The sequence below is a fragment of the Cyprinodon tularosa genome, unplaced genomic scaffold, assembly GCF_016077235.1.
Source record: "Cyprinodon tularosa strain WSP-4 unplaced genomic scaffold, ASM1607723v1 ctg509, whole genome shotgun sequence".
Classification (NCBI taxonomy): domain Eukaryota; kingdom Metazoa; phylum Chordata; class Actinopteri; order Cyprinodontiformes; family Cyprinodontidae; genus Cyprinodon; species Cyprinodon tularosa.
Genome location: NW_024039240.1, coordinates 227,314 through 241,526, shown reverse-complemented (window position 1 = coordinate 241,526; position 14,213 = coordinate 227,314). Strand labels below are relative to the sequence as shown.

General features: G+C 39.2%; 1 protein-coding gene across 9 annotated transcripts in view; it reads left to right on the top strand.

Annotated features, from left to right (window-relative positions):
- The window catches only part of LOC119795311 (disco-interacting protein 2 homolog C), a 240,853-nt gene that overhangs the window by 107,537 nt on the left and 119,103 nt on the right, over positions 1-14,213 (top strand). Inside the window, exon 1 of one of the 9 annotated variants that reach the window (XM_038303240.1) lies at positions 6,874-7,075. The exons of the other annotated variants lie outside the window; for them this stretch is intronic. Within the exon in view, the coding sequence (XP_038159168.1) occupies positions 7,069-7,075 (7 nt within the window). The 5' untranslated portion in view covers positions 6,874-7,068. Of the gene's footprint in view, positions 1-6,873; positions 7,076-14,213 lie in introns of those variants that run through there. 9 annotated transcript variants of the gene reach the window in all.

The following is a 14,213-nucleotide window of genomic DNA, read 5'->3' as shown; positions in this document are numbered from 1 at the left end:
TCACCGCCATGTTTAACTGTCGGTAAGAGCTTTTTGTTGTTGTTTTTTCTGATAGTTATTTATGATGATGCACAATTCTTGTGCTTTATTTTAAATCAACTTTGCAATCCTAAGGCAAGCAGGCATTTTCTAAGACAGGAGGTTTTCTCTTTTAACTTTTTCAGTTATCCAGCCTTGAGCTTTAATATTTAACACGCTGAGGGCCGTGGAGTCTCAGGTGGTGTTCTTGGGTTTAAGGTTAGATTTTCTGAGCATTTCTTGCTCTGACCTTTGGAAGAGTTTGCCCTCCCCTCCTGACAAGGTGGTCAACTGTTTGAAATGTTCTCCATTGTAAAGAATCTTTCTTGGTTCTGAAGAGTTCTGTGAGAATCCCAGATTAACCCTTTATAAAGCAACCTAGCATTTTTGATCACTTGCATACTCCTTACAAATGGAGCCCCTCAACCCGTCCCTCCGTGAGGTCTAGAAACACATGATCTATATCCAGCCATTCAGCAAAGATGCTGCCACATGGCTGTACTTTATATTTTGGCATTTGACCAATTAGATGAGCCCTTGAATGATATATTACTTACTGTAAATTAAGTTGGAAAAAAAGGTAAGATGCTAATTGAAAAGTAAGAAAGTAAAGCTAAAATGTTAATAAGCCTAGTTAACAATTATATTTAGGTTTATAAACTAAAAAATGTAAGTGCAAGTATCAGCATTAATGCCTCTAAGGCTTAACCTGACAACAGCCAGATGCATGTCTCGCTCCGCCCAGCTCCACTCACATACATCTGGGAACCTGCTCATTGAAAGTGATTTCCCCAAGCGAATTTATGGTCTGTCCAATCAGGACGCAGGGCGGGTGTGTCCTGGAGTGGAGAAGCGACCGTGAGATTCCAACAACAATGGCGGCTCGCATTGAGGAAGCAAGCGTTAGCATTGATGCTGCTATTTCTTCTGTGTTGTCCAATCTATCTGATATTGTTTCATTAAAAGAACATCAGAGAACGGCTTTGAAGGCTTTTGTTGGTGGAAACGATGTTTTCGCCCTTCTCCCGACCGGATTTGGCAAGAGCTTGATCTACCAAATGGCTCCTCCTCTCACAGCGTCACGGGTTAGCTTCGGTGTGAGTGGTTGAAATAGCACGTCAATAAAGATGACAGACAAGTGGCTTATCCAATCATATGCAAGGAGTTTTGATAAGGCCCAGCCTTCAGTAAAGGCAATTCCTATGGCGGGTTCCCAGATGTATGTGAGTGGAGCTAGGCGGAGCGAGACATGCATCTGGCTGTTGTCATGTTATCTAAGGCTATGTTGTACCAAAAAATGTGTTTCTTTCACTCTCATGAATTTCTTATAGAAGCACTTTTGTTTTTTTTCTTAAATATTATATATTCTGGTAAGTTGGTGTTTCTAGTTATTACATTGAAATTCATTTTTGCCATCAAAATATCTATATTTTTTTTAATGTTACAAAAGTAATAAGGTCTTGTCCTTGATTCCAATAACACTATTGGCTTGAAATTTGTAATTTCAAAGTATTTCACTGGGTGCCCTATAAAGGGTTAAGGAGCAGCAGCAGTTTCTCTTCTAAGGCTGATGGTTCAGGCACCTGCTGCACCAAATGATACAAAACTGCTGTTTTATTTTTATAGATTTCATATGAATAATCAGATAATTAGGGTTTCTAATCGATAGGTCTTTGTTGGAACTTTTGCTCCCAAATATTAAACCCAATCATGGAGCAGTAATGTTTCGTTGGACCCATTTGGTGTAGAAGCTTCTTGCTTTTGCCTCATAAAGATTATTTTTAGGCAATTAATCCGAATGAATTAATCCTAAATAGATTTGAGCTTTGGTTGTGAAGCCTGTTCATTAGGAGTCTTCATGTCTGCAGAGGATCACTTTTTCTTTCCTGGTGGCTGTAATTTCAGTGGGAGCCGTCCGGTTAGGACAGATGAGAAGCCGGGTCAGAGGGTGAGGTTGTTAAATGCAGTCAGTTTGTTTATGTGATTTATGTGTTTGTCAGAAGTCTGTCGCCGTCTCAGCCCTGAAGGTAAATATCAGGGGACTGACAGCCGGCTCGGCTTCAAGCACAGGTGCAGGCCTGCTATTTGCATGTGGGTGTTGGTGCTGCTGGACCCAGCAGGATCCACTATCAAACGTCCTCCTGCTCTATTTTGGGAGTTTTACTCTTGGAGCTTCACACAGATGTTCGCTCTCATCTCATCCCTCGTTTTCTCAAACGTCAGGATGAATTTCTGTCAAATCAGAATCTCTGTTTATCATCTTTCTTCTCTGCGAGTCTCTGATCTATTTTTGGAGTAGGTAAATTTCCACCAGGTAGCTTAGATTTGTTTCCGCCTCCCACGTAAACACACCTTCCACCTGTTCCCTGTCGGTGATAAAGCTCCGTCTGTGTCCAAGCGTGATATCTGGATGGGGAAAAGTTCATGTTGATGAATGTAGACACGCAGCAGAACTCACTGAGACTGTTTTAGCTAATTAAAAGGTCAGCTGACTCCACCTGTGAGCCGAAACAAAAACTGAACTGCGCTTATTTGCATCCAGAGATCTAATCTCGGTGAGTGAACCGCCAAAACAGCAGCAGCAGGGCAACTCGGCTTCAGAGGTATACTGCTGGTTCCAGGAGCTGAACAGAGATGCAACTTCTGCTCCTCAGTTGTCAGGGGTAGAAAAGTTACCAAAAAAAGCAGTTTGTTAATGTTGTGATGAAGCAGAGGCAGGTTAAGGTTGAGTGGTGGGGTCACTTTGTGGTGATGCACATTCAGCATCACAACTGGCTTATTTTAAAAAGTCATTTTTTAACATGTTGCTTTGGTCATTATGTTGGTTGCCATATTGTTGCTGTACCATCTGGTACTTGTTTGATCATGTGACTTTGACGCAGTGCAGGATTATGGGATGTTAACTAAAGCATAAAGGCCTGGTTACATTCCCGCAGCAGTGTGTCACATCTAGCTTGTCGCACATATGAAGCATATTTTTCATTTATGCCCAATTTTGAAGCATGGCGCTATGTTATTCCACACCAAAACGCAAGAAGGACAACCAGGAACTAGCTGTGGGTTTAGATACGGCCAAGGCGGTGAGGAAGTGGGGGCAAGTTTGTGCAACAATGGAGGCACATGAGGGCGAAAAAGAGCGGGGATCCAGGTGGAAAAAGGGTCCCAGCGTTCTCGCGCACCTCGCTCTTCTAGCTGGTCCATCTTCACGACTCGTTTTCCCGCAATGGTGGTCATACAAACAAAACAAACCGGTAAGGTACCAAACAGGAAAGGCATAGTTTAGAGTGGCTGTAGATTTGACCAATCAGAGGCCTCCTGTCTGGGCCACTGTCACCTACAATTTGGGAGAGGTGCAGCAGAGTGTCTGCGGAAGGGGCGGGGCATATCTGTGTTAACTGCGACACATGCAGACGACCTGGTTTCTGAGTATAAATCAGCCCTAAGAAGAAACCGATAACTTCGTTGTTGTGGGTTTTCTAACAGTATTGAAAGTGTAGGAAAAAAATATTGAATTGGCTATCTACCATAAAAGCTATTTTGATCAATCGAACCAGATTTTTTTTGTTTTACAGCCAGTTTTTTTTCCTTTTGTACATTTTTGTTTAATTATTCACCATTAAACATTTTACAATCATGTTAATACAACTTTAAGCATTTAACTTACCTTGCAAGGTAGAGGAATTGCACTGCTTTACTTGCCCTGACTCAAAGCCTAGACTTAGTAGGTTTTTGGTTTAGTTTTAGTAGATGGATCAGGTCCTAACTCAGCTTTAGGCTTCTCCAAAACTGTACCTCTGACACTTTTGCTGTTTTCCTTAGTTTCTCTGAGGCTTTCAGAGCTTCTATATTTGGACTGCCCTGGATTTTGTAAACGGGTATTAAATAAACGGGGTTAAATTGAAATAAAATCCACAGTTTGGTTAGGGTTTTTTTTTTTGTGTGTGTAAAAACTTTAAGGATTGAAAAAAAAAACCCACATGATTTAAGATGGTCTCTGTTTAGATCAGAAATGGTCAGCCTTTAATCAGCGGTGTGTGCAGAGTTTAGATTCTCTCTAAACGACTCTTTAATCCAGACCATGTTGTAATCTTCTGTATTAGACACATGACACTCCAGCTGTATGCGCGGCGATAACTGACCCCGTGACCCAGATTTTCCACAGAAAGCTGCACTCGCATCACAAGACGTGCAGCTTGATGAGGGGACTTTCCTCAGACCTGGCTGGTTGGCTGAAGCTCTGCATCAGGAGGAAAACTGCAAAAAGATGTCCGAACGCCCTCCAGGACACACTCATCTATCTCTGCCTCCCTCTTTCCTTTGGACCGTCTGTTTTCTGTTCGCATGCAGGAAGTGAGATCATCCTCCTGGATTTGTTTTGATCTGAGATGACTTCATTAGTTTGGTTGATCTCACAGAGCCTCAGAGCTTTGAATCTGGGAAATGTTTGATTTTCCTGCTACAGTTTCAGTTACAATAATCATTTAAGACAAGAGTCTCTGTGACGGCTCTTCAGAATGTCTATGTTTAGTGTTTGAAGCTTAACTTTACAGCATTTTTTAATTTTATAGATTTTTACACAGAACTACCAGCATGAAAAACAGCATTTTTTTTATCTGATGGAAAAAGACTGTCTAAGTTCACGCTAAAAGAAAGGGTCCGGTTCTGCAGCCAAAGTCCAAATAAAAAGAAGGCCTGTGGACTATTGGTCATAACCCTGCTGGGAAGGTGAATCTGACTGGTTTAACCCAGGGGGCACTCAGTGAAATACTTTGAAAATCTAAATTTTAAGCCAAAAGTGTTATTGGAATCCAGGACAAGACATTATTACCTTGGTAACATAAAAAAAAAAAAAATGCACATTTTGAAGGCAAAAATCAATGTAAATGTAATGAAAAGAAACGCCAACTTGCCTGGATATACTTGTATATTCAGGCAAGTATATTATATTTGTTAAGAAAAATAACAAAAGTGCTTCTATAACAAATTCATGAAATACACTGAGAGTGAAACATTTTTCTTTGGAACAACATAACCTTAGCAGGCATCCCCAAAGAGGGTCTTTGACTGCCGCTGTCCTGCAGGTTTTAGAGGTTTCTCTGCTCCAGCACAGCTGATTTACATTCATTGTTGATTAGCAGCCTGTTGCTGAACTGCATTCATAAGAATCAGCTGTGCTAAAACAGAGAAACCTTTAAAACCTGCAGGACAGCAGGCCTCCAGGACCCACTTTGGGGATGCCTGACCTGGGCTACATTCACACCGCAGGCTTAAGCAACCCAAATATGATTTTTTTTTTGTCCATATCTGACCTGTATCTGATCTTTTGTTGACAGTCTGAACAACATAGATCTGATTTTTCCCAATGGGCCACTTGGCTATGTGGTCCTTAATCCGATACGAATCTGATCTTTTCAAATGCTACCTGTGTCTGAACGGCCAGGTCATATTCATCCGACCTAAACGTCATTAATACCCGACAGGGTCACTCTTCTGCTTGTTGCTTCACCGAAGCGGCAAGAAAAAGGACAACAATGGCGGACAATGATGCAGAGAGCAGTATTTATGTTTAACCATCTTGGAAAGATTGAGTTTTTAAGATTGAGTTTTTTAAGGTTGGGAAAGACCACTAGATGTTCTCCAGCGCTACCATCCATGTTTACCTCTGTAAACACAGAGCACGCTGGCCTGTGATGTCATTGCGTCTTCTACTGCGCATGCGGGACACTTAGGTTGTATGAATGCATTTAACAAAGGAGATCACATACAAGTCGAATATATTTCAAAATGTGAACGGCAAAAAAAAAGAAAAATCCGAATTGAGCATCAAGGCCTGCAGTGTGAACGTAGCCTTAGAGGAACGTAGCCATTAATGCTGATACTGGCACTTACATTTTTTAGTTTGTAAACATATATATAATTGTTAACTAGGCTTATTAACTGTTGAACTTTACTTTTCAACTTTTCAATTAGATTTAAATACCTTTTTTTTTCTTGATTTAACTTTTTTTCCAGCTTGATTTATAGTATCAATCATTCAAGGACTCATCTAATGGGTCAAATACCAAAATGTCCAGCCATGTAGCAGTATCTTTGCTGAATGGCTGGATATAGATCTTGTGTTTCTAGACTCCAACTTGGCCTATAAAGGGTTCAAACTTGAACATTCCAGAATAAAAAGCTGAATTTGAAGGAAACCGCCTATAAAAGACAAACTTCCTTCCCTTTGATGCTGAGATGTTGTGGTTGCTCATGTGAAATAGCATTTAAAGTGGCTGATCTTGACGCATTTGTCACTGTCTGCTCTATACGTCAGAGTTCAGCTGTCAGACAGATGTCTTCTCTGTTCTTTTGGGCGGCACAAACCCATTCAGGACAAATCCGCTCCATTAAAACCTTTTTGGGAAACAACAAACAAACAAAAACAACAGAATCTAATTCTTTGTGCTTCTGCATCAGTTGCTGATGAAAGCAGACTGTACATCTCCTCTGTTCTGATGGCAGTTATTGTCAGAGCAAACTCAAACATCCCCTGGGTGAGTTCATCCTTTCCCTCGCCTCACTGTGAAGTCGGCCGACAAACAAACTAATTTGTTTGTTTTGCTGATGTCACCGGGCGGCGTGTTTAGGCAGGTTGGACCCAACCAACAAAGGAGGAGGGGGGATTTCATTTTAAACCAACACACACACAGAGCCTCTCTTCACACCAGTCTGAACTCAGGTGGAGGTGAAGCAGCTGTCAGCAAATCTGCTGTGGATCTGCACGGGGGCGTGCACAGGGGCATGCACGGAGGCGTGCACGTGTGCGTTTGTGTTAACAACAAAGACAGCAGTGAAATGTCATCAGACACCTTCAGCCTTTTGTCTTCAGAGGAGCTCGAGCCTCAGCTCTGGCTAACTAATAAGCTGCTCCTCTCCGAGTGTGTGTTTAATTAAGACAGTGTGTGTATGCGTGTGCGCGTGTGTGTGATCTGATGGGGAATAAGCAACCGCTGGTTTCAGTCTCAACCACAGAGCAGGAATGTTTTTTAACTCCTGATCGCTCTCAGAGTTATGCTCGGTGAGTAGCTGCAGGACTCTCTTCACTTTCAGTCACTTCTATCACCTGATTAGAGCTTCATGGCTGCAGTTTTATCAAACTTTAAAGGAAATTTCCTGAAGATCTTATTTCATTCCGGGTAACAATCTCAGCTTTTCTTGCTTTCTAACCAGAGTTTATTTTGTGTCATTGGCTATGATGTCATGGTGCTATGCCGACCATGTTTTTAGAGCTGCAGGATGATCCTTGCAGCTGTTTCTGAGTAAATAAAGGATGTAAGCGCCGTGTGCTGACGTAGGCATGTGGAACCCCTCACTGGGCAGGATTTAACCTGGACTCACTTTATTCTGATCCAGACTATTTAGAACCAACCAAAACTTTGAAAGGGGAAGCAAATAAGGATCCAGTTATCTGTGTATATGCAGTTATTCATGTTTTTATAATGACAGCTGATACATAGTTGGAATATTGTCTGGATTTATTTTGACATGGAGTATCAGGTTGTTCTAGTTTGATATCTTGGAGTAAAAGAAATAACAAAATGGTTATTATTCAGTTATAGTTTGCAGTTGTTTTGAAGTATCTTTTTTACAGCACACATACAGTATGAGGCTGAAAAGTTGCTTTTTCTGTGTTTTTCAGCCTCTGGTGTTCAGCATGCACCTGCAGCAGCAGCCTACTGTTTCCTGAGTTTTTAACTTTTTATTCTCCTTAATTTTTACGAGGTTTGCTTTAAACCTGAACTAATCATGGTGGCAAACCAATATCTCACTTCTTCAGGATGCCAAGAGTCACATTTTTTAAAGATTTATTTTTTGTTTTTCCACACAGAACCCTTTCCCTTGCAAATTAATCCTTCTTTCATAGATGTAACATCTTTGAAGGCTCTGTAATCTTTGCCGAGTTGTTTTATTTTATTTTGCTGATGTCATGATACTGTCTCTCACCTGGGAAGCCTACTTCGTCATGCGTGTTTTTGTTAGATGGAGTGAGAGAGAGTGGATGAGAGATGCTTTCAGGAAAGATAAGATGATGGTTGATAGTGAAATTAGAGTTGTTTTGGAAATCTCAAGTGAAACAAAGCTCAGTATATTTTTAGAATATATTTTGCCCAGTGCTAATCTGCAGAATTGCTTTTAGTAGTGTTTTTTTAGAGCAGTTTTTGATGTTGGAAGGAATCAAAATGAGGAGCAGCCTCCTTACTGGCAGTGCACAGCAACAGGTGGAGGAGGGAGGGAGAAAACCTCAAAGAAAGCACTAAAATCCTTTGTCCTGCATCTTTAAAGAACTTTAACAACAGTTGCTGCATATCCATAAAAAAATACATGAATTGTTATCATAGAAAAATAAGTTCTCTCAATGGAAGAGCTGAAATTTAGAGAAAAAAAGTTTTTCAATAAAAGAGGCATTGAATTGAATATATTTAGCAGAAACTGCAACGGAAACACATTTTTCAACTCTGCAGCTGGCCCTTGGAGGAGGATGGCGCCCCCTGGGGCCATGCCTGAAATATGGATATATATCATGTGTTTACACCTGCCGCTGTCATTGGAACAAACATTGTATTTCTTATTTAGTAGAAATAATACAATTGTGAAATTTTGCATTTTAGAAATGTGCAAGATATCGAAATTTTAGGTGGCTTTACCTTTGGACAGCAAACAAACAGTCAATCCTTAGATGTATTTCTAGATCTCTTCTAGGGCTTAATAATATTGCCAAAAATTAAAATTCCAATTATTTTATAATATCGTGATTAGGATTAAATTTTTATTTTTTATTTTTATTTTGAACCAACCACAAGGTTGCAGATGTTTTTATTGGAGGTTTTAGTTTTTTGTGACGTTGAACGCGTGCTTGTCCAGAGTTTATTATTGCAGCACTGTAATGTAACCTTTTAGTAAAAAAGTGCTTATTTCTGCTGGCATGCATGGATCTGCATGCTAGCTAGAACTCTCTCTACCTTTCTGTGTGGCTGCTAACCCACTTTAAATGCCATTCTTAGTTTTGCATTTGTGTTGCTGTTTTTGTTTTGGAAGAGTGTGAAAATATTACAATATTGCCTGGATGGCTGCAATGAAAATTTAGAGCCACATTCCTGGTAAATTCAACACAACTAATATCGAGCGCCTCAAAATTGCATTTTGTTAAGGTGAGATAATATAGCAAATGCAATTAATTGCCCAGCCCTATTATCTTCTGCAAATAAGTCATGTAGTCAACCTGCTTTTTTATTTTTTTTAGGATTTTGCTCCATGACACCAGAGTATGCTCCTATTGATAATTTATCTCTGAGAACTAAACAACCTTTAGACCAGATGTGTTTGAGTAGGAGCGTCCATTCATCGTGTTGCATTGATGTGATGCGTTGTCGTCACGTTTCGGTCTGAATTATTTCCGCCCATCAAAAAACTGACAGCAGTAATAAAACCACATGATGCAAACGGATTAATTTGTTAGCTGATGCACCTGTAATTCTTCCCTCCTCACTTACTTAGTGTTAGCGGTTCTGCATCCCAAGATGTGTACCATTAATCATTTGAACTTTGCAGTGAAGCCCCTCCCACTTTATTAATGGTCGTGCATGCTTTGGTGTTAACCTGTATTACCATTGATCTAAACAATCCCTTTAACGCCGGTGTTATGGTTTTTTCTATGAAACCTCTGCTGATTGGAGGAAAGAAAAAATTAAAACTGCTATGTTTCAAATTGGCAAAAAAAGATTTAAAAAATCTGTTCTCAGGATTCAACATAACAGAAATGTTTTTAACGGTTTTTGAGTGTGAGGTCATCTGTTAAACTGACAGTGCTGAAATGTGAAGCCGTCTGCCACGTATGGAGACAAGCAGGCTCTTTCTTCTGACTGTGAGTTTCAGTGCTGACTCAGCTTGTTGTTTCTGTAAACACCTGCTGCCTCTAACCGCTCTGTCACTGGATCCTGGGGCGGGTTTGTGTTTTCCTTTCCCTCCGTCCTCAGGGAGTCCTGGGGTGTTTCCTCCTCCCTCCTGCTGGGCTTAAATTAGGCTTTTTTATGCAGACAAACTCCCTTATTTTATCCCATCAGTATTTATTATTGATCACATTGTTCAACATTATAAATAGCTACGATCACTTTGAACAATAAAACAGGAAAATGTACTGAAAAGTGCTCGTATTCCAAGTTTTATTCCTTCTTTATTGCTTCTAATATTTCAGATCATTTGTGGTTTGTTCTGCAAACCAACATATAAAGTAAAAATTTCTGAAATGCAGTTTTTTTTTTTTATTACAGAAACTGTAACCCATCTAAAAATGCCACACCGTATTAACTCAACGAAATGAAATTATTGCAGTAATTCCTTCCTCTCTGTAGGATAGAAGATTTATTGGAAATCAGGTTGATTAGATGACTTCATCCACAGATGAATCAGCCCTGAAGTTCTTGGAAAAAGGCTGTAATTTTTAGCTTCGGACTGAAATCCATGAGCGATAAAGACGACGGTAATAAGACGTCAGTTGAAGGAGCAGTGACACTGCACAGTTTTTACAGAAGATTTATGAAGCTGCTGTGTGTTTGTCTGTGATCCTTGGTGGTTGGTGATAAATCAGCTGTCTGTGAATCCTCATACGGAAACAACACAGGACATTCAGCTTCACCAACAAAAAGATTATTTCAGGGAAGGTTTTTATCTGGATGCGGCTAAAAGATGCTCAGTGTAAGGCTAGCCCCGGGGGTTTAGGACGCAGCGATTAAAGGAAACTACCTGATGATTCATTTACTGGAGTAAAACTGAACGTTTATTGCAAAATACTCAATGTTAGCTTGTTGAATGTGTTGAATGTTGAATGTTGCAGGGTTTTAAATAGATTTTGAGTAAAGCACGAGTGGATTATTAAGAGCAATATAATTTTTTTTTTCTCCTTTTCAAAAGTTTTCCCTAATAGCACAGGATCCTATTAAACAGGTGACACCAGATTACTTTATAATCCAGGGTTTCTTAATTCCAGCTCTGCAGGTCCTGCACCTTCTCAGATGCTTACATCCTCTGAAACAAATGACCGTATTACCTCCACAGTCTGCAGCCAGCTTCTCCAGATCCCAGATAATGACTTGATGATATAACTCCAGTGTGTTAAAGCAAAGAGACATCTAAAAACTTAACTAGTTCTGCAACTAAGGATTGATTAATCAGTTTATTATTTTTTTTTTTTATTAATTGATTAATAATCAGATAGCCAAAGGGTCCATAAAGAAGATATTTTACTAAATTAAACCAGTTTAAACTAAAATTTTCCACTTGAGGAGTTCTAGATAGAGTACACTGACAAACAATTTATTTCTAAATCTTAAATGCACAGTTTATCACAGTATTTCACAATTTTGGTATAATTGCTGCTCAAGGTTGCTCTGTCAGCTAAAGGCATTTTTTAGAGTCTCTATAGTCCAGTTAACAATTAATCGATCACTAAATTAGTTGACAATTATTTCAGTAATCGATTAATAAAGATGAATTGTTTCAGCCCTAAACTCAGCTTAACTTTATTTATAAAGCTCTTTGAAACGGCCACAACTGCCACAAAGTGCTGCACACATCAGGTAAAATTAAAATAGTATAAAAACAACATAGAAGTTTAAAGGAATAAAACAAATATAATAAAATGTATTATTCAAAACAAGTAAAACCAGACTAACTTTACTTCAGAATAAGCAAAGTTAAATGAAAGATTAAACTTTTTGTCTTACACACATAATTACTGATAAATCGGAAATCCTGATAATTCAGAAAGTTGTAAAACCTGGGATTATATTCTGAGGATCGGGGATAAGAAAGCAAATAACAGCTTAAACAATGAAATTCTGCAAATGTCATCCTTTTTGCTAAAAAAAAAACGATACAAACAAATGTCGGAGTATTCTTAGACTAGTACTTTAAAACATCGCTAGCAATCGATACACATGAAGAATGCGCAGGTTATAACTTCAAGAAGGTGGAATATTTAACAAGAAACTGCAGCCTGTGCATCGTTGATGCTCAGGTTTGTGAACGCATCAGAAGATGAGCCTCTCCTCTGATGGTTCTTAGATCATGTCACCTGAAGCTGCGTATGACATACACAAATACAATTTGTCTGAGGATACAGCCTTGAGGAACACCCTCTTAAAATCAAGTTTGTTTCTATAAACAAAAAAATAATAATTTCCTTGACTAATTTAATCAGTTTGCAGTTAATTCAATTGTCAGTTGTGTTATTGATGGATAAACAAAGATCAGCTCCGACCAATCAGAGACATCTTTAATCAGACAGGATATTTCCTTTAACTTCCCTCATCCTTATCCAGTTTTGCAGCATAAAAACATCAAAATAAACTTTCCTTTTTAGGAACTGAATAGATAAAACTCATCCTTTTTCTGCTGAAACTCTTTTCTTCATTCTGCCCACCTTTCCATCCATTCCTCTTTAATATCCCAGATTGTTGACTGTCGTCTCTCATGGCTGCTTCTCTGACTCTGTATATGGTCATAAAATCTCAGCTGAACATTTCAACAGAAACCAGCCACCGACACTAACATTCTTCCACAACAGGAAGGTTATTTAGTTGAGAAGTAAAGTCTCATATCTGAGCATCAGCATGTGAGCTTAGTGTGATTATCCAAGAGCAAAGCATTAATATTTAAATACTCTAGATGCTAAACTCCTTTGCCAGCCTGTCAAACAGATGCAGAAACTGGCTGCAGGATTTTTTCTGCATCGTCTTGCTTTATTCTGCAATGCTGGCTGATAAAAATCCTAAGACTCAGTTCTCTTTCCTTATCAAACTTGGAATAACGCCCCTGTTAAATTCCCTCTTTTCATATGACTCCACCACAGTTTAACTTTGATTATTCACACCTAAAACAAAATGCATTTAAGGAAAAGTCACATTCAGAATACAAACTTCTGAAAGTTCTTTAAGTATAGAAATTATCACATACTTTTCAATAAATAAGTGTTTTTTTTTTTAAATTAAGAGTAATTTCATTAGAATGTGCTTTACTGGAGACCTCCATGTTGGTTAAAGAGTACTACTGCCACCTACCGGTTTGTGATGTCACTGTGTGGTATCGGCTGTTGAGCAAGTCCCAGTGCTGTATCTGGCGTTTGTCACAATGGGCTATTACCCATGATGGGGATGAGCAGTGCACTATGCAGAGCAGAGAGTAACGGATTTTTTTTCTCTGGCCAGATGTTCGATGGCAAATTCTCCCTGTTCAAGTTGGCAATCCAACAACGAACCTTTAGTGGATCATAAATTGGAAAGGTGAAATAACATTTTTTTTCCCACTTTTACCGATGAAAGACAATGAAGGTCTTCAATGGGGATCCCCGACCCCTATGGGGTCCACGCAGGTACTGCATGGGGGTTGCAAAAGTTTTGGTTGTAGACTTTTTTTTGTTATATATTCCCCTCTGCAATTTTTTCCACTAATTGAAATGTCTTTAAATAAACATTACTTGAATTCAACACACTGTAGTAAACAGATAAATGGAAGCAGAAGATGTCTCTCAGTCATCAATGCACACATTCAGTGACACACAGGAGCTCTTTCAAGCTGGGCACCGTTTCATTCACAACACCTGTCCCATCAACCAGGAATCAGAAATACTTTAATAATGCCAAAAATGCAAAATTACTTTCATTGCATGACTCCATCTGAAATAGAGTGACTATAAGACCAGTTTGGTATAACACAATTTCATACAATATATATAATTAGGGGGTCCTCGCTCCATCTCACCGTCAGTTTGGGGTCCTTAGCCTGGAAAACATTGAAGACCCCTTTATGACAACATCCAATTGTCAGTTTAACTATAGCTCTTGTGAATATCAATGATGAAGTCCTCTGGAAATCTTAAGTAATGGTTGTTGTTTGCAGATGTGTCTAGTTGTTCCCATTGATTTAGCTTGGAGAATGGCGCCCGCCTTACTGCACCGTGACGTCACTGCCGGAAGATGTCAGGAGTGAGGCGTTACTATATTTGGGAAAAAATTGCCATTCCCGGATTTAGTGATCATGATGAAAAATGTTAGTTTTTTACCGATTAACGCTAAATTAATAAAATCACTGCAAACATATTAGTATTAGGTATAGATAATAATCCATAGATTATTCCTTTCTGACCGGACTTTTAATTTAGA